This window comes from Camelus dromedarius, chromosome 10 (assembly GCF_036321535.1).
Source record: "Camelus dromedarius isolate mCamDro1 chromosome 10, mCamDro1.pat, whole genome shotgun sequence".
NCBI lineage: Eukaryota > Metazoa > Chordata > Mammalia > Artiodactyla > Camelidae > Camelus > Camelus dromedarius.
In genome coordinates this window covers 63,515,656-63,536,500 of record NC_087445.1, presented here as the reverse complement: position 1 = coordinate 63,536,500, position 20,845 = coordinate 63,515,656, and the positions used below count along the sequence as shown (strand labels likewise).

The 20,845-nt window shown below is 48.6% G+C and overlaps 1 protein-coding gene across 7 annotated transcripts in view; it reads left to right on the top strand.

Moving 5' to 3' along the window:
• The first annotated feature begins 1,968 nt into the window (after positions 1–1,968).
• The window catches only part of ASTN2 (astrotactin 2), an 849,846-nt gene continuing 830,969 nt past the window's right edge, over positions 1,969–20,845 (top strand). For 4 of the 7 annotated variants that reach the window (XR_010382793.1, XR_010382792.1, XR_010382791.1 and 1 more), the window contains exon 1: positions 2,378–2,438. Coding sequence is in view for 3 of the 7 variants with exons in the window: in XM_064490457.1 (XP_064346527.1) it covers positions 1,976–2,438 (463 nt within the window). In the remaining 4 variants the exon portion in view is untranslated. Of the gene's footprint in view, positions 2,439–20,845 lie in introns of all 7 variants that reach the window. The other 3 variants (XM_064490457.1, XM_031450311.2, XM_031450310.2) reach the window with 1 other exon arrangement.

Here is a 20,845-nt window from a genome sequence, read left to right as displayed (position 1 = left end):
AGGCAGGAGACGACTGAAAATTGGAGGACTTGAAAGGCCAGATCCCCCCCCAACCCCTTTGGGTTTACAAATTAGTAAACTGAGACAGGAGAAGCAAACCTTACAAACCTCAGAGCTGAAACAGATCCAGATGTGCTCATGCAGATGTACCTTTCACAACATCTTTGATAGGTGGGCTTTTCCAAGGTCACTGAGGACAGTGTGATTTAGTGGAAACAGCCGAGGATTTGGAACCTAGGGTTCAGATGTCAGTTCTTGTGCTCATTAGCTGTGTGACCTTGCAAAGTCCCTTTACCTCCCTGACCTCCCGATCTCAGTTTCCTCATCTGGAAACTGGGAATCATAATACCCATCTCACTGGATTCGGTTTATGTATAAAAGCTCACATATGTACATGTCTGGCACTTGGAGAATGCTTAATAATAAACAGTATAATCAGGTCCAAGGTCACAAAACAGTTTTAAATTTCCTTCTTTTCAGTCCTCTCCCTTTATCCAAAGTCATACAAAAAGTATATAAAATGTGATGGGAGAGGGGGAAAAGGCAATTCCTATGAAGGGTTAAAGACAGAAATGAGAAAAGGGGCAGAAGAGGGAAGAGCTAAGACGAGAGAAGTTAATGCAGGGAGGAGACCACACAAAGGTGCTGATGGGCAAGATGTACCGGGAGATGGGAGATGGCTCACAAATGATAGGTAGGGAGCATTTATAAGATTAAAGTCAAGACAGGGAAGAATGAAATGAGTGGAGAGATGAAAGAGAGAACAGAGGGAGGAAAGACAGAGAAAAGGAGGGGAGTGGAGAAGGGGGGCTGCTCAAGTACTACATCCTTGCGCAGGTGATGGCTCCCTGCAGGATCCTAGGTACCTGGATCAGAAAGAACCAGCCCAGGGCCAAAATGCTACCCTGTGTCCGAGGAGCTAGGTTTATAACTCAACTTGAATCTAGGAGAAAAGGAACCCCGGGGTGAAGAATTGGTGAACAGACCCCTCTTCTGGGAATGGGGCAGAGGATGTAGGAGCCTGTGTGAGCCAGAAGCAGACCAAGTAGTAGGTCTCAACCTCGCACCCTTTTCAGGAATTTCACACACACAGCAGCCAAGTAGAGCTGCTCTGGACTAGAGTAAGGATCCAAAATAAAAGCGCTGGCTTGCAGGGCAGCAGCCTGGAGGCCAGAGCATCCTGCCGAAGTCTGTGTAGGAGGGTGTGGGCTAGAAGGTGGAATTCCAGACTTCTTTGTCCATTAGCAGTTAGTGCAATCTCCAAGGTCTGAGTGGGTAGGAGAGGTGGGGTCCGGAGAGGGGAGGATGAATGCGTGAGTTGTGGGCAAGTGGGTGGGGAGGGGGCTCTCAGGCCTCAAGGAATTATTTTAAGGACTAGAAAAGGGTACAGGACTTTTCATGGGGCTTGAGGGGAGACAAAGTTAAGTCTTGGCCATCCAGAGGCTCCCCTGACCCCCAGAAGGCGGGACCTGGAGCAAGGCTGGGCTAAGGCGCGCCCCTAGGTGCAGCCTCCGGGTTGAGCCAGGGGTGGGGTGAAGCTGGACGAGCTTGGTTGAGCCCCGGGGAAATTAGGGGAAGCGCCTGGGGTCACTAAGTCTTAGGAATTTGGAGAGGGGTGTTGTGGCTAAAGAATATCGTGAGGGCGGATTGGGGGATCCTGGGAAAGGAGAGGGGGCGACTGGGATTTGCACGGGGCCGGGCGGAGCCTCTGAAACGCTCGGGGTCTGAGGGGGGAGCCAGAGAAGGGGGCGGGCGGCGGGGCCCGGGGAGGCGGCGCGGGGGGGCGGTCCAGGGCTGATCGGGAGGCGGAGCCCGGAGCTGGGGGCTGCTGGCGAGCGGCTCCCACGGCTCCTTAGCTCCGGCGTCCTGGTTCGCTTCGGCGTCCGCCGCCGCCGCCGCCGCCGCTGCCTCTTCCTCCTCCTCCTCCGCCACCGCCGCCGCCGCCGCCGCTCGCAGCACCGCAGCCCCTCCCGCCATGGCCGCCGCCGGCGCCCGGCTCAGCCCCGGCCCCATCTCGGGGCTCCGGGGGCGGCTGAGGCTCGGCTTCCACCCGGCGCCGCCGCCACTGCTGCTGCTGCTGCTGCTCCTGCTGCCGCCGCCGCCGCTTCTGGCCGGCGCCACCGCCGCCGCCTCGCGGGAGCCCGACAGCCCATGCCGGCTCAAGACCGTCACGGTGTCCACGCTGCCCGCCCTGCGGGAGAGCGACATAGGCTGGAGCGGCACCCGCACCGGGGCCGGGGCCGGGGCTGGGACTGGGACCGGGGCCGGAGCCGCCGCCGCCGCCGCCGCCGCCGCAGCCGCCGCGTCCCCGGGCTCCGCCGGCACAGCGGGCACCGCCGCCGAGTCGCGCCTCTTGCTCTTTGTGCGTAATGAGCTGCCGGGGCGCATCGCGGTGCAGGACGACCTGGACAACACAGAGCTGCCCTTCTTCACCCTGGGTAAGACTGGGCGCCGGCACACGCGGGATCCTAAGGAACCCGGACCCCCTAAGTGAAGCTGGACGGGTGGGGGCGCCCTGGGGATTCCCGCCCCGGGCTACCCGGAGCGCCGTTAAGAGAGGACAGCTGAGGGGCCCGGAGGGCGTACAGGTGGTTGGAAGGAGTACGGGGCAGGAGGTCTGGGCGAGCTCGTGGTGGGAGCCCGGGGGCGTGCCAGTCTTCCCGCAGCGGGGACCTGTCCCTCCGTCTCTCAGTCCATCCCCGACGCCGGAGACCCCAGATGACTGAGTGTGCTAGAGCTAGGCGCAGTGGTCGTCCCCGGCTCGGAAGCCAGGTCCGAGTCCAGGCGCCCACTGCTCATCCAGGCACGGCCACTGGCCGCCTGCGGTTACCGCCCCCTCGCTCTCGCCTCGGAGTTGTTGGTTCTGCTTTTCCGGACAGATTATCACGCAGTCCGCATAAACTCGGTTTTCCTATGGATTGGGTGACCTTGGCCAAGTCTGCCTCCTCTCTCTGGGCCTCAGTTTTGGCCATCTGTGAAGTGGGGTTGGGGAGGATTGAGGGATTTCTGAGCCCAAGGTCTCCACTTTCAGATTCTCCCTCCATCTCCGTTGTCGCATTCGTTCCCTTCTCCCCTCCCAGCGGAGAGCGGGTTTGTCCTCACAGTTCACCCACTGGCCTAATAATAATAACTTAAAGGCATGAAAAGAAAAGAGGCGAGGAAAAGGGTGGGGATGGGGGCTCAAACGGAAAAGTTAATCAGAAAGTTCACAAGCAGCTTGCTGCCTGCTGGTTCCCAGCGCGAATTCCGGAGGAGTCGGCCCTTCGGTGAAGCTGTGGGAAGCGCGGCTGATTTCCCACCCGGGTAATTGATAGCTTAATTATCTCGGAGAGCGTTTACAAAAATGTTGTTCCCCCTTAGCTCTCCCGCGGTCGCTGATCGCTCTCTCTCTCCCCTCCCCTCTTGGGGGCGCGGGGCGCGATTGGTCGTCGGATTCTGGCCAATAACAGCTCCTGGAAGGCGCGGGGGGCTCGCCCCAGACTCCAGACTTCCCCATCGTTGCCTCCTCGAGATTCGGCTCAGCTCCAGCACCGCGAGGGTGAAGGGCTTTATCGGTCAGCGCCTTCAAGATCCCGGCTTGAACCTCTGAGGTTAACTCTTTGCTCACCCGAGAAGCCCCAAAGAGTAATCAATGGACTAAATGCCTCTCTCCTGGGAGCCATGATATTTTTGATGTATTTTTGTGACCCCCTCCCCTTTCCCTATCATGCTGTCTCTGAAGATTTGAACAAGTGCTAGGCCCTCTCGTGGTCTAAGCTTGAGCCTCGGGTTTCTGGCCCCTGGCTCTCCCCAGCTGGCTGTAACCTGAGCATTCTGAGCTTTCTGGGATACTAGACAGGAGACCGCCTTGCAGGTTCCTTGGGGACTTCACACGGGGGGCGCCGTGTCTGGCTTAGGACACACTTACAACATTCAAGCATACACACTTGTGGTCTGTCACACACACACACACACACACACACACACACACACACACACACACACACACACACACACACACACACCCTTCCCACGTGCACCTGAGGGCTGCCCATTTCCAAGGAAGGGGATGGGGTGGAAATGGGGTTCCTTAGGGTAAAGAGCTAATCTTGGGTTCATGGTCAACTCCTATGACCCCACAGCAGGATAGAGGCCTTCCAGAGACTCGGGGTTCCTTCCACACCACTTCCACACAACCTTCTCCTTTCCCCTGGGAGATCTCTCTAATCTGGGTTGTCCCCAGAGGTCGGGAGTAGGAATCCACTAAATGGCTGTCCAAATGAGGGGCAAAGGGGAACATTCTTGGGTATGGCATGACTTGGAAGCCAGAACCTGGGAGCATTCCAATTCCCCTTGGATATGGAGGACCTGGTCCAGCGACCTGCAGGAGTCGCTCCTGAATTTCTGGAGCTGGCAATTGCTGCCTTTTTAAACTTTGGCTTTCAAGAGGGAATGGGTGCCTGGGAGCCCAGGGAAGGCTGAGTGAGGATCTGGAAGTCTCAAATCCCTCAGGACCATGCTTCAGCATGAAGAGTCTCCTGGTGCCCTCCACTTGGAGCCTTCTGTCTTCTCTGACGCAAGCAGCTGAGTCTGGCGGCTGGGGACTGCCTGCTATGGAGTGGCGGGGTGCCTTCCTCCTTGGCAGCTCTGAGCCCTTTGGGGAGTTGGGTTCCTGCCTCCTCTTTCTTCCCCCAGCGCCCTGGACTGGCAGCTCAAGGCATTTCTGCCAGGGATTTGGCTAGGGAGGTAGTCACCAGATGGCCGAGTGTAGCAGGAGCTGTGTAGGGAGACGTGGGCTTTTTGTTTGTGTTGGTCTTCTACTGTTTGCATGTAAACACAGAGTGCACAATGAGCTCTGGGAGGGCCAGGCTGGCTGAACATGAGGGCTGGTGAGGGGTGGATCCTATGAGTCATTTGTGGACAGGTCTTCCCCGGGGTCCCGAGGCTGCCCCATCCCATCATCGTATCCTCACACCTTCTAAATATCCTTCCTTAGTGTTTGACTCTGGAGGGTTGGGTGAGTTTTTTGCTATTAGGCTGCCGGTTCAAGGGATTTGGAGATGGCATTATACCACAGATGCGCTTGCAAAGTCAATGCCAGATCCTGCCAATAGTGGAGTGTGTGGAGCCACCGCTAGGGGGTGACAGTGTCTGCCAAAGCCCTCCGGGCCATGCTTTGGGTTGTGGGCCAGAGATGGTGGTGGTAAAATGTTCCTAGCATTAAAGAGAGTGAACAAACCATTTTTACTCCAAGTCCAGTTGGGGCACCTCACAGTTATTTTGCATACACTGTCTGCCAGTCCTCCTTTACAAGCTGGCTACAAGGTCACTGACATTCCTGGCCCTCCCTCCCTCCATTCTGCCTCTCTTGTTTGAATTATTGGCTCTATTATTGATAGGGCCCAGACTCAAAAGGCTTTTCTTCAGGTCTCTTCCTCTTCGTGTTTCTGATCTTCCCTTTGTGTTCCAGCCTGCTTTATGTAGGTGGAAATTTCCCTCAGAGGTGAAATCCCCCCCAGGTTTCTGTGTCTGGACCTCTTCTTCAGAATCTAAGTCAATGGCACTGATAAAGTAAATTTCCTTGAAATTGGTCAAGGAATAGCAAATAGTTGTTGAATCCTTCATATAGTGTTAAGAACTTGACTCTTACCTTTTATTATTGATTCATATAAAATACATGGAGTGGGCACTGCTGTTACTTATTCCCATTTTACAGGCTAGGAAGCATTCTTAGGTCAGGTACCTAGTCTCACTGTGAGTGAATGCAGACCCAAGCCTGGAACCTCAGTTCACCAGACACCTACATTCTTGGTAACTGCTAAACAGCCACCCTGAGCCAAATATGCACTGACAAGCTAGCTGCATTCATGTAGGTATGGTGCAGGGTCCTGGAAAGAAACAACAGTCATCAATCTGACAAGAACCTATCTTAAGGGAACCCCAGCTACACTGGCTCGCTGAAGTATGAGAGTGAGGCATGAGTGAAATGGCTGCCAATGACCCTGCCAACTCCAAGTTCTGTGACTCATGGGATGTCAAAGGGCATTCTATTTAATGGTGCCAGTGAGTGATGGAGATGACACATTCCGTAACATCAGGGAGGGAAGGCATCTCTTTAGACTCAGAGAAATCTGGGGACACTTCCTGGACAGGAAAAAAAAAAAACAAAAAACAAAAAACCGTGCGAGGCCATGGAGATAGGCTGGAAGAGAAGTATGCCCCAACACAGTTTGGAGACTTGAGGCTGGTTAGGTCGTGGAACTCTCAGCTGTGCCCCACTATGACCTTGAACAACTCATTTATCCCCAGATCATCAGTTCTTTGTGCTGTGATATGAGTAGGTAGAGGAGCCCTAGAATAATCCGTCGACATAAAGACTCTATGAACTTGAGGTGCCCTGACCCATTCTGTAACTCTGACTAGCTCCTCTTCTCACTGTCTCCTTTCCTTTGCTGGTAGCATGGGGGTGTTGGGAAGGACTGATTGAAAAGAAAGAATTTGAGCAGGAGCACCTGTCACTGCAGGGCTTCTGAGGTGAACCTGCATATCAGTCAGTTCTCATTTCCCCCCAGGCAGCCCCAGAGTCCGCCTGTGGATGTAGCTTTAATGCCCACAGGTAGGGAAATGGCATCTTTCTTCCTGTGCTTGACAGTGGCCAATCTGGACTGTTTACCACCAGCCTTGATTCAGCAAAAGTGGGAAGGAGATAAAACAGTGTAACTACTCATTATCAACATTTGTTACTAATTTGCCTCATCATATATATCACACAGGTGAGGAATGTGCTCTGTATTTGCAAGGGTGGGGGGTGGGGGAGGGTGGTGTGGGGAGAAGGAAAAACCATCCAGTAGTTGGTTTAAAGGCACCTGCATGAGCAGACCTGGCAGTGTCCTGAAGATTTGTCCCTAAAGGATGCTCTTTGCAGGAAGCTGATTGGCTTGGAAGAAAAAGATGGCCTGAAATGCCAACTTGGTCAGGTCTTCGAAGATTCCTTAAAATGCAAATAAAAAATGGATACCCAAATAGAAAAGCCTCCAGGAGGGAGGGACCAGGCACTAGGTCAGAAGAGTTTCTGGAAGCAGGGAGTTTAGCCAAAGAGAAACAGTCCACAAAGGGCTGGAGGAGCTTCCTTTGAATGTCAACATGGATTGAGGCATGTGCTTTTTTTCTGCCTGGTTCTAAGGAATGTCCTAATGGTGCAAATACTAAGGAGATGGAGTTCAACACTACAGGAGGATGTGTCCCAGGGAGTTGTCCAACAACCCCACATTCTGACCCTTAATGATGAAGGGGTCGACATGGGAGGAAGCCTTCAAGCAGAGGCTATGCAGTTCTTTGGTAGGCATTCGGAGAAAGGACCAGAGGCATTGAGGCTATCAGCCCTTTATGGTTTCTGGTGCCAGTTATTAAGTGGGAGAAAAAACATACACAGATAGATAAGCTGAGTTTTCTGGAGGGATTTCTGACCACAGAATACTCATTAAAATCAATTCCAGTGTTTCTTTTTCCTTGTATGGGTAAGAGAGAGAGATTCTGGGGTGGCTGAGAGGCTGAATTTGATGTTTTCAAACAAAGCTAGGCTTTAAAAAATGTTATTTTCTTATTTGGGTTCCCAGTCCCTTATCACTAAATAAAGTATTTCAGTAGCATCAGACTTCAAGGTCCCATCCTGCTGTGATGTTCCAGGTTTCTGGGACATTGTAAATAAGGGGGACTGTTCAGTGGTCTCTGATCTGAGTTTTCTCACCTTTCCGCTCACTTCCCTTACTCCATTCCCACTGCTTTGGCAGCTCAAATCTGATGAAATCTATTTAATAATTGGGGCAGAGAGAGAGAGATGTATTGTCTGCCATCAGAAGGTACAGTTGGCTCCCCGAATCTGTGTGTTCTATATCCACAGATTCAACCAATCACGGGCTGACTGCATGATGCCATTTTGTCTAAGGGACTGGAGCATCCATGAATTTTGGAAGGGGTTGGTGTCCTGGAACCAGTCCCCTGCAGTTACCAAGGGAGTGGGTGATAGGGCAGGGCAAGAGGAGGATTTGTTTCAGCTGTAGGAGAGGCCCAGGTGGGGCCAAGGCCATCCAGATTTGCATATTTCTAGGTGTCAGGAATACCAACCAGCAAGACAGCACAGTGCTGCAAGCTTTGATGTGGCCCAGTGTTTGATCATTTTCCTGAATGGGGCCCCCCAGCTGCAAGATCATTCGATCATTTTAATTTACAGAAATTCCAGCAGTAGGTTTGACTAGGCCTCTGGCAGGCAAAACCTCTTCCTTCTCACCTCCTTGCTTGGCTGTAAACTAGGTGTTGGCTGCCATAGGATGGTGTGAACATGTGTGCTGGGGAGAGAGGAAGACAGAGCGTGATGGTGACTTCTCTGAGTCAAGCCATGAAAACTGTTACCATGACCATCAACTTTGATGGGCTCCCAGAATCCCAGACTCTCAGAGCTCAGTGAATCCAGCCCCTCCATTTTACGTGGTAACACTGGGGCCCAGGCAAGGAAAGAGACCTACTTAAAGATCAGCTGTTCAGACTGAAACCTAGTGGTCCTGAGTCCCACCCACTCCATGCTTCTTTCCATCACATTGACCATGAACACATGGTTCTGGTTAAACACAGCTCAGATCTACAACTTGTTCAAACATCATACCACCACTCTCTCCTCCTCTCCCTTGCAAAACAAATCAAAAACCAAAGAAACAAACAAACAAACAAAAGAAACAAAATCCAAAAACATCTTAAGGAGAAAAGTATCCCTAGGGAAACTGAATTTGTTCTCCTGCCCAGGTATCCAGCTGGTTGGTTCCAAGCTCTCCTGAGAGCCTTAGCTGATGGGCTTTGTGCTGGGGTAGAGGGAGCCTCAATGCCTTTCACTCCAGCTGCCTTTGAAGGGGAGCAGAAGCCTGCCCTTTTCCCGGAAGAGAAAGAGTTGACTTTAACCTTGAGGTGGAGCAGATGCTTCCTTTGCCTATACTTTCCCAAGTTCTCATACTGACCAGCTAGTGGCAACAGAAGATTAACTATAGCGAGAGAGAGCTGGCTTCTCTTTCCTTCCAGCAGAGCTTGCCGCCTCTCTGCCCCAGAAGGAGGCAGGCAGCCGTGCTTGGCAGGACCGGCTCTATTCTGCATCACCAGTGCTCTCCTTTCACTAGCTCACTGCTGTCTGCAGCTCTTTTGGACAACAGCCTCCATAAAGATGTCTCTTTGGACTGGAAGGGAGGGGGGGCGGTGACAACCCAATGTAAGACTGAAGTATTTGCAGCTTCCTCACTGGCGTACTGGAACATACAAGCAGCTCCTCTGTGAGTCAGAAATGGACAAGGATATGGTATGTTACTAACCATCAGGGTTTTCACCAGAGGAGGAACCCTTTCTCTACCCGCGTTGTTGCAGCCCCTGGTGGGCTCAGACCTCAACACTTCTCTAAACCACGATTTCAGCAGTCAACTTGCTGGTCTATCTTCCTCTAGTCTCATCCTCTCTAATCCAGCATCTGTACTCGCCGACAGAGTAATTTCATTAAAAACCCAAACCTGATCATGGCTGTCCTCTTCTAAAGCACCTCACTGGTTCCTCATAGATTTTAACATGAAGTTCAAGCTTCTTATTGTGATGTAAGGTCCATGGTCAGATTCTGCCCTGACTGCCCTCCCTTCTTGTTCTGTAACTCTGCCCCAGTGGCCCTGGGAAATTCCTTACCTTTCAAGACTGAATTCAAGTACCAGCTTACCTTTGAAGCCTTTCCTGGCTTCTTCACACCAAAGTTGGACACTCTGGGCCTTGGAGCCCACAAGCAATAGAAAGACTGTTGCAACAATGGCTAGTCCCTTAGAACTGTGGCACATCTACAATGTGCTAGGCACTCTTCCAGGTGCACAGGGTGCATCAGCGAATAAAAGACATAGATTCCTGTATTCAGAGAGTCAGAGCGCTCATATCCAGCAGTACGTGCATACATGGGCATGTGTACGTGTGTGTATGTAGTGGTAAGAGGACAATAACAATGAACGTAATAAAAAAGAAAATTATGTAGTATGTGAGAATGTAATACATTGGGGGAAAAGTGGACATTTTTGAGATGAGGAAATCAGTTTTAATATTAAATAGGGCAGAGGGAGAGCTTACTTGAGAGTGTAGGGTTAGAACCAAGGCTTGAAGGCCATGAAGACGTTGCCAAGCAAATACAAAGAAGAACATTCCAGGCAGAGAACAGCTGCAGCAAAGACCTGACTCCAGAGCACACCTGGAGTGTCCGAGGGCCAGCGCGAGGCCAGCACAGCTGGAGTGGAGTGGGTGGGGGGTGGGCAGGACAGGAGGAAATGGGGATCACATAGGGCCATAGACTGCTGTCAGGATTGGGGCTTTTACTATGGGTGATGTGGAGAACTAGGCAGGATTTTAAGCAAAAGGGTATCACTATCTGACTTGTATTTCAAAGGACTTGCTCAGGCTGCTCTGTAGAGGAGCATGGATGGCAGAGGAAGGTCTGTGGAAGATTGCTCAGGTGAGAGATGATGGTGGCTTGGCCTAGAGTGAGCAGAGCTTCTGTGTTTCTCTGTCTTGTGCTGCTTGTTTATGAACTCCATAAGCAGAGAACATGCCTCCTTCATCTGTGGGGCTGCAGTGACTCACCCTGGGCTTGGCACATCCTAGGTGTTCAGGGGATCGTAGCTGACTAGAACCTTGGGTTTGCCAAATCTCATCTCAGAATCCATTCTGTGCAAAACAGGAGAGGTGTTGAAATTCCACTCCTCCATTAAGGCTGAGCTGGAATGCCACCTCTTCCCTAAAGCCTTCCCTCTTCTGAGCTCCGCAGCGATTTCCTCCACCTTCTCCTGCCTCTGAATTATTCTGGGGTGTTTGTAGGATGAGCAGTGAGACCTGTTTGAGTAGAGGAAAGAGAACTGGGTTTAGGGAAGACCTTTTCTTGAGAATCACAGGAGCCAGATAAGGGATTAGGACCTTTGCATTGTGCCAAACAGAGAGGCACTGAATGGTTGGGAATCATCAGCTGTCATAAAGGGTAAGAATTTAGGACGTTATCTAAACAGAACCCTTCTATACAGAGATGGAGAAGTTGAGGTCACAGTGGCAAGTCTATTGTGGAACAGGAACCAGATCCAGTGTACTGACTCCTAATCTGACGTGTCCTCCTCCCACCTGAGTCCAGGCCACTGCGGGATGGGGAGGTGGGGAGCTGGTATTGCAGACCATTCTGGCATAGGGTAGATTATGAAAAAAGCACCCATTTATTGAACATTTACTGTGCCATGGATGCAATGCTGGCACATCTGTTATTTCATTTTATCCTTTCCATATTGCTGGAAGACAGATAGGATTCATCTTATGTTACTGGGGAGACAGAGGCCCAGAGGAGTTAAGGAAGATCTGCAAGGTCACATATCTCTTATATGGCTGAGCCGGGTCCAAACCCGGGTCTGCCTGGTTCCAAGCCCTGTGCTTCTCTGCCTCCCATGCTGCACAGAACTAGGAGTGCTCTTGAATTTTCATCTCTTCGACAACCTCTTTTACTTTTATCTCTCCCTCTTCTCATTACCGAGAAGTTGCAGACATTTCTTATAGAGGAACTTCAGGTGTGACAGCCTCACAGGCCCGAGGGGACTGAACACCTGGTTTCTGGGCTGCCAGGAGCTGACTCAGCATCTCCCCAGGCCCTGTCGCTCCTTGCTGGTTTGCCAGGAGAGCGTGGGGCCTTATCTCACTTTCTCTAGACGTCACTCATTACCCCGGACTACTCGACAAGCAGATTCCGAGGCTGCTGTGCCTTCTTGATTCTCCTTCTCTCCTTCCCCTTTCTTCTTTCCACTTCCTTCTTCTCCCAGTGCTTAGGGAAGCCCCACCTTCTGCTGGGCACACTGTTATACTAGTTGACTTCCATCCACCTAGTGCTTCTTAACAGCACTCTGTGGTTTTTATGCTCCCACCTTGAAAATGAAATTTATATTACATTATACATATGGGATATTTCATAATATGTTATTTTTATATTTATTAAAATGCTGTAATATATAATGATACTGTAAAAATCCAAATACATAGTTTCTAGGTCTCCTGGAGTATTAGAACTGAGTGAAAGAACACCTTTGAGATCCAGCCCAACTCCCTCCCTTACCTAGCAGAGAGAAGCACATTTTTCAAGGTCCCAAAGCTCAGCTGCAGCAAAATCCAGCCCCTAGCTCAGCTCCTGTGACTTCGGTGTGCCAGCTCTGAAGACCAAAGCCCTGGGACTGAATCCCAGATGCACTACTTCCTCACTGTGGACTTCTGTATACGACCTCTCTGAGCCTCTGTTTGCCCATCAATAAAGTAACGATAACGTAGCAGTCACGTCCCTGTGTTGCTATGATCATTATTTTTGGAGAGCCCTCCGTAAGCTAAATTGCAGTCCGTGCCCAGCACCGTGCTCAGTTTTTACTTACACTAAACCGTATGATCCGTCTGGAGATGGTATGTGCAAAGCACCCAGCATAGCGTCTGGCACAGTTTGTGCTCCGTGCCTCTTAGCCACCTGGAATCCTTTTTATGGAAGGAGGTGGAGGTATGAATAAATAATGAATGCAAATTCCCTTTCCCTCCCCTCCTTTCCACTCTGGCAGTGCTAGGCTTCTGCTTAGCCCTCTGCCCTCCCTCCCCTCAAGGCAGAAAAGAATGAAATTGACCATTGATCCCCGCTCCCTGTCCAGGAGCAGGGGAAAGCGGGGGACTCCAGGGTTTTCTGAGGACAGATTGGACAGAAGCTTGAGAGACTGAGTCTAAGGCAGTTGGGTGTTGGGGGAGGCAGTCGGGGCAGAGCCCCCTCCCTTCTGGTGGTGGCTGGCTGACAAAGCCTTGCTCTCAGGCACCCAGGGAAGTCACGAGTGGCTTTGCAAGCAGCCGAAAAGGGAAGAACATTTCCATTAGCAGAATCAGCAGTAAAGAGATTTCCAGTCACAGTAATAGCTGCATTTGGGGGAATCATTTCAGTGGTGGCTGTGGGCGGAGGGGGGAGGGGGCAGGGAGGCAGGAGAGTCGCAGAGACGTCTGGTCTGCCTGCAGGAGCTGAGAGACGGCATCAATGAGAACCAGGAGCCAGAGGCCAGTGCCTCTGGGGGAGCCGGGTGGGTCCTTGGACAAACACTCTGAACCTCCTTCCTCCCTCCAGACACAGCCCCCTTTAAGAAGTTCCCAGGGGAGGCAGCACACTCATTCTCTGCTGCTTTTGCTCTGATTACCTGGGTTACTCTCTTCAAGACTTCAGAGCCAGCAGCAACTTCCCAGGCTCCTGGGATTTGTCAGTGGGAAAGCTCCCAGATTATTTAGCCCAGTTTTTCCTAAAGTTAGCTACTCTACAGATTCACCTTAGAAGCCAAGTTTTCCCTTCCAGCTCTGCAGAGGCACCTGGGAGGGGCCTGGGAATCTGTACTTTAACAAGTGTGCCAAATCCTTGGTATGTCCCTGGACCACCTGGGTGCAGCAGCCCCTGTGCACCTCTTCAGCCTCACCTCCTGACCTTCCCCGTGGCACTTGGGGCCCTAGCCTCACTAGCAGACGGGTAGCAGATTTCTGAGGGAACGGGGCGTGATCCCTTCATCTGACCCCTGAATGGAAAGGCTGTTCTCTCTGCTGAGAATGCTTTTCTAGTTCCTGAGTTACCTGGCTAGCTCCTGGTCTCAGCTCAGCTGTTACCTCTTCCAAGGAAGCGTCTCTTTCTCCTCCAAGGTTTAGGTAGAGGGTCTTTTCCTCTCCCCCCACCCTGAATGCTCATACCTCCCTGGTAGGGTTGACACATTTTGTGAACAAAAATAAGTGCAAAAAATAAAATGCAGGATGGCCAGTTAAACTTGCGTTTCAGACAATGAATACTTGCTTAGTATAACTGTCTCCCATATGTCCTGTGCAACATTTGGGACATAGTTATACTAAAAATGACTCTCTGATTATCAGAAATTCAAATTTAACTGGACAGCCTGTATTTTATGTGGCAATCCTGCAGGGACCGTGTGTTTCTCTCTCTCCTGTCAGGGAGTCGTACCACCAGTGTGTGATTTGTGTCCCAAACCTGTTCTCCCCACATCTCTTCCATCGCGGGAAACCAGACTACCATTCACCCAGTTACTCAAGTGCAGGAATCATCTTTGATACTTCTCTTTCCTTGCCTCACTCATTCTTTCAGGCAGCCAGCCCTGTTGGTCTTCTAAAATGACTCTCGAAATTGTTCACTTCTCATAATTTCCTCCTGCCGTCACTTTTGTACAAGCTCACTCGGGCTATTACGTCAGTCTCCTCACTGGTCTTCCTGCTGCCTCTCCATCTTCCTTATCCTTTCCATACATCATTTGATAGCTAGCACATGGGCCAGATCCAGCTTGCTGCCTGCTTTTGTATGGCCTGTAAGCCTATTTACTTGTTTAAATACTTGAAAAAAATCAAAAGAAGAATATTTCACGATATGTGACAATTGTATGAAATTCAAGTGTCAGTGTCCATAAACAAATATTTATTGGAACACAGTGACACTCACCCACTCGTGTCTGTCCTGTCCATGGTTGCTTTCACCTTTCAGCAGGAGTCAAATAGTAGCAACAATGAGTATCTGGCCCACAAAGCTTAAAATATTTTCTAACTTTTCCTTTATAGAAAGAAGTTTGCCAGCCCTGCTGTATACAGTAACCGGAGTGATCTTTTCCAAAAGGCCAATTAGATCTTGCCACTCTCCTGTTTAAACCCTTTAATCATTTCTTATTGCTCTTAAGATCCTAATTCCTTTTCACACTCTAGAAAATCCTTTAAAAAAATTGCCTTCTTTTCTGAGTTCCTATTTTGTTTTCTCCCTTGCTCATAGAACTTGAACATCACCTCCTCCAAGAAGTATTCCCTGACCAAAGTAGAACCCTGGTACACCGTTCCCTCATTGCTTGCTTGCTTGTTTGCTTCATTCATTCATTCATTCATTCATTAATCTTTATCTGATAGCTCCTTGTGGTAGGGACTGTGTCTTGTTCCTCTTTTTGCTCTCGGAACTATATAGTGCAGGACACATCACATGGTAGGTGCTGAGTAAATATTTCCTGACCAAATGAATGAAACAGGGGCAGGGATGGGGTGACAGTTTTTGAACCCCACCTTACAGGGTACCTGCCTCATCGGGGGTTGTCCTCTTGCTTATTAGGAGATTGCTCACAGGATTCTAAGAGCTGAAGTTTGTAGCACATATAAAGCAGTGCCCACCACTCAGCACATGCTACCTGGGTGTCTGTGAAATAAACAGAAGGAAACAGGCTGTACCTTAATCCCTAGGCCATGCCCTCTCCCCACTTGATTTGCATTTAGGAGAATTCACAGGAAGTCCTGTGACTAAAGACCTTATGGAGCCAGGGAGCAGGGTCATCTGGTGCCCAGGATTAGAAGCCAGGTGTCCTGGGGTTTGGTCCCAGTTCTGCTGGGTGCCTGTGGTCAAGTCCTTTCCACCTTCTGGACTTCTTCCCCCCATTTCTAATGTGATAAAATTTAAGCAAGTGACAGGTGAGGTTCTTCTCAGCCGCCTCAGCTCAGCAGGGGCCCAGGAGGGATAGAAAATTTCCCTTTAGGAGCTTCTGAGGATGGAAGCAGCTGCAGCCGGATAAAGCCGACTCCCTCCCTTCCTCCCTCCCTCCCTGCATCCTTCCCGGAGTGTCTGAAGATCAAATCCTCAGCTCTGAACCCAGGTGCAACTCAAATTTTCAAGCCCAGTCTCACACTAATTTGTTAGGGAACCTTCTTCAATTACTTCCTCTAGCCTCCCCCAGGGAGGGAGACCGGAGAAGCTGACCGCCCAAAGTAGCCAATTACCTGTCTGCCAATAGCAGGACTCCTACCATCCCTCCCTCCCTGCTTTCCTTTCTCCACTTTATTCTCCTGGCTTCTAAACCATCTCTCCAAACTGCGGAACCCTCTAGGGAAGGGCTTCAGTTCACCTGCCTCCCTGCTCCCAGCCGGGGACGGGAGGGGCAGCTCTCCCCCAAGAGGGCCAGCGGGTGAGTAGGCAGGGAGCTGAGAAAGGGCAGCTGCAGACCTCGGAAAGCCAAACAGCTTTGGCAAGTCTGCTAAATACCAAACTCAGCTAGATTGGGAGGCAGTGCCTTGGGTTCTAGTCTTGTTTCTGCCATTCACTTCCTGTGGTGTCAAATAAATAACAGTTCCTCTATGGGCCTCAGGTAAGATTAAGTGACTATTGTCAGAGCCATCTCTCCTTCAGGAAGCTGGGGAAGACTGGGCTGCATGAGATACTCCAGGAGAGAGGAGGAACCTCCTAGCCCTGTGTGTGACTGGAATCCCTGGTGTCTAGAGCTGTGCCTGTCACATAGTAGGCACTCAGTAAATATTTGTTGAATAAAGGAATGAATAACTGGAAAATGCACATGATCAGACATTGCTAATCAACTTAATCACAGCTTCAGATGCTTTCTCAGTGATGCCCCCATCAGTCACTGGGGTCAATTGGGGTTTGCATGGCTAACAAATCTACTCAAGTTCCCTAGACTAAACCAGTTCACCTAAAACCCCTGGTTCACCTTAAGTTCCCCTTGCTTGCAGCTAAGCACCTTCAGTCTGGAGTCAGTGGTTCTTCCACCCCAGACCTTGTGCTGAGTCCCTTGGAGGCACAGAAATGCAAGGAGTTCACAGACTATTAGGATAATACTTGCACTTTTTTGATTAAAAAAAAAACAAACTCCCTTTCATGGGTATTTTTAATATCTGCGTATTACAGATGAAGACTTGGCCATTCAGAGAGATCAAGTCAGTTGCACAAGGTCACATAGTAAGTGGAATTAGCTGTATTTATTTTTAAAAGGAATCTTTGTGTCACTCTCACGAATGGAACACCAGAATAACTTGCTATAAATGGAAGATAGCCCACAAAAGTAAGTATAGTATTCACGTGCCATCTAAATTCGTCTCTCATACCACACTTGGGAAAACATTGACTTAGCCCAACTGCTGAGATAAAGATATTCGTTTAAAATTTAAATTTTGTCCACTTAATTGTGAGGTTTATTTTGATGTATACTTTAAAAAATATCTTCCCTGCCTCATAACTACTCCCCATTTTTTAAAGATCCAGCTTGAATGTGCCTTTGCTGCTTCCAAATGACTTTCTTGGCTCCCCCAAGAGTAGTTACCTCCCAAGCACTTTGTATATTCACTGCAGTCCGTGTTTTCATGAAAATATTGTGATTGTTTAATTGTCTGTCTCTCTCGCTAGTCTTGTAAGCTTCCCAAGTTAAACACCGTGTCTCTTTAACATCTGTAACTCCAGCAACTAGTGCTTGCATACTTATTAAATTTTTAACCTTAATTTTAGACTTCAACAAAAGGAATACAAACTTGTAACAAATTAAAATGATTCAGGAACATTATACAGGAAACAATGAAAGTCTCTCCCTCTGCCCAGTCTCATTCCCCAGAAGTGATCATGATGAAGAGTTTGCTGGGATCCTAGTGAAATGTGGAATAAAGAAGGGCCTGAACAGCCACCTTTGGTGATGCAACACAGATGAAGTGATTGTCCGAGGTCACTCTGCAAGTTTCTTGCAAGCAGCTCAGGAGTATTAATGAAATCGTCTTTTCATTAGGGCATTGGTTTTTCAGACTGGGTTCCATGATAGATCTGGGGAGCTTGAATTGCTCTGGGCTTCAGCTAAAGAGACGTTCCAGTATAAACCAGCTCCGGGTATGTTCAGGCCCCAGAATCGATGACTGCAGATTTCTTCCAGGCCACAAGCAGGGAGTCCTCTTCTTGACTGACCCTACTTGAATGAATATAAATAAATTAAATGAATATATATAATGAATGCATATATATAAAATAAATAAATATATTATGTCTGTATATATACAAATGTATCTGTTTACACACACATACATACTTGCATGTATACATATATACATACAGATACCTGTGAGGGAGAGAGAGTATGATAATGATTTTTCTGTCTGGAGAGCTAAAAGAAGAAACTGAACCCAGCAAGGAAGGAACCAGAAAGGAAACAATTATCCTGGGTCGGGGGTGGGTGTCTCTTTCTTTCTGGCACAGTATTTGACATGATGGATAAAGCAGTTCTTTCCTCCCTTAACTTTTTTTCCTCACTTGAGTGGGGAGACAGACTATTCAGGAGAGGGTTACCTAGGCTTAGGTTGAGTTGTTGCCTTTAGAAACCCTCGTTTATGAAGCTGTGTAGATTGGCAGCTGGTCAGTTAATAGAAAAAGTCTATTAAAGCAGGGAATCATAAAAAAATAATAATGCACCTTAAACATTTCATTTTTAACTTAAAATACATAAATGTGTATATGTTTGCCAATGATTTTATGTAGGCCCCGGGCCTGCCTCTGAGTCTGGGTCAGCTGATTGGAGTTCCATGCCATCTTTCTTGCATGAACTGTGCTCATAATGCACCAAATATGATCTCCAATGTTGGTTTCATTAAAGGGGACTGAGAACTTAAGGATTCTTGCCAAGTAATTCTTCTAGAATTTTATGATTCCTTTCTAAATTTTTATAGTTGTCACACCTGACCTAACTCAATAGCAATATTTAAGTGACTTTCTTTATTTTTATCATAAAATCAACTTAGTCCTCACAGAAGCCACTTTCTTTTGATGCTCATAAATTTTAAATTTACACAATATTTTATTAAATTTTAGAATTATGGGAAACACAACAGGCATAAACAAGTTTGGGAAACAAGCTGGCTGTCTGTAAAAATGCAACTTCACTGACGGCGAAATTCCAAGAATGCTGGAGAGGAAGTACCTGACTAGTGGGAGCATAGAGGGCTTCGGAGTTTCAGGATGTTATACAGAAATGATGGAGAACAATGGTTAAACCGATCGTCTGTGCTGAGAAGGCCAGCTAAAAGCTTTTGAAATTTACATATGTTCCACATTGACAGAGGCATTAATGTCACAGATATTTTAGTGGTTGAGCCATTAGATAGCATTTTGCCCAGAACTCTGATTTAAAGAAGAAGAAAAGGGGACTTGACTTGTACGCACTGTTGGGGGGAATGTAAATTTTTGCAGCCACCATGAAAAGCGGTGTTGAAGTTCCTCAAAAAAATTAAAAAACAGAACTACTGTATGACCCAACAGTTCCACTTCTGGGTATTTATCAGAAGAAAATGAAATTGCTAATTCGAAAGGTAGATGCCCTTCTATGTTCATCACAGCATTGTTTATAATAGCCAAGATATGAAGGCAACCTACGTGTCCATCTAAGGATGAATGGATAAAAAAGATATGGTTTATACATACAATAGGATATTATTCGGCCATGAGAAAGGAGGAAATCCTTCCATCTGTGACCACGTGGAGGGACCTTGAGGGCATCACGCTTAGAGAAATAAGTCCAACAGAAAAAGACAGTTACTGTATGATACCACTGATACATGGAATCTACAAAAGCCAAACTCATAGAAACAGAGACTAGAATGGTGGTTACTGGGCGGTGGGGGAAATGAGGAGATGTTGGCCCAAGAGTACACATTTCAAGTTAGAAGAGAAATACATTCTGGGGATCTCATGTGCAGCGTGGTGACCACAGTTAACAATACTGTATTATATCCTTGAAAGTTACTAAGAGTCCTTTTAAATGTTCCCACCACAAAAACAAAATGGTAATTGTGTGACGTGGTGAAAGGTGTTAGGGAATGCCATGGTGGTAATCATTTTCCAATATATAATTGTATCAAATCAACACACTGTGCACCTTAAATTTTCACAATGTTATGTATCAATTATATCTCAGTGAAGCTGGAAAACCTAATTTAAAAAAAATTGAATCCCAGAGCTGAGTAGGGAACTCAGGTCATTAGACTCTTAGAGTTCATGGTCCCTCCTGGGTCTCCCCAGCAGTTGTCACCAATGCCCCTTTCCTTTTGAGTGGCCTTTTAAGGGAGGCACCTCCACACTTCCCCTGTTTTACAGGTGAGGAAACTGGTTCAAATACTGAGGTGACCTAGCATGGGATAGAGAGCAAGGTAGAATTGCAGTTCAATTCCCAGATCATGATGACTTCCTACATGCCATTCCAAATATTCCTTTGTTCTAGGGTAGTTTTTCAGTGTCTTTTAAAGTAATTAAACCTTATCAGGTAATTTTTTTTCACTGATGACCACACCTGATCTTTCCTTCACCCTAGGAGGGAATCAGAGCAGGGACTGCCCTTCAGGTCTTCTTTGCTGTCACCACATATCCTTTTAGACATGCCCAGTTTTGTAAGGGCTCTTTGTAATTCTGTCTGTCCTGCAGCCAACGTTCCAGGCCATCCACATTTAGAACCCCCAGGGCCCTCAGGCCTATCTAGACCAGCCTTCTCATTGCGCTGAGGGAGACCCAGACCCAGAGGAGGCCGATACCTTGCTAAAATCAAGGGACTGGGGCTGCTTCTGAATGCAGACCCTAATCCATCCAGCCCTGTGTTTTTTCACCTCCACTAGGCCGCCTGCACAGCCCTGGGTCTCCTAGCCTGCCTACCTGCTGGGGAGGGTTGGTCAAGTACTGAAAGGGAAGTGTGTGTGTTTGCAGACTGCCAAGAGTTCCCGTGCTTTATGAGGTGCAGAATATAATCCAAAACTCATTTTGGGGTTGTCTCACCCCATAAAATCTCCTCCAGCAGGAATGGCTGGGAATTTGTTTTGACTTCCCCAGCACATGTTTTTTAAATACCTCTCCTCTCCATCTCCATCCATTTTCCTCTTTTCTCTGCTTCCTTTTTTTCCACCCCATTTTCATTGGATGATAATCCCCTGGTGGCTTCTGCGGGGACACAGTGGGGGTGGCACTGGGGGCAGGGATCCTGCAGTATAGGTTAATGGGCTG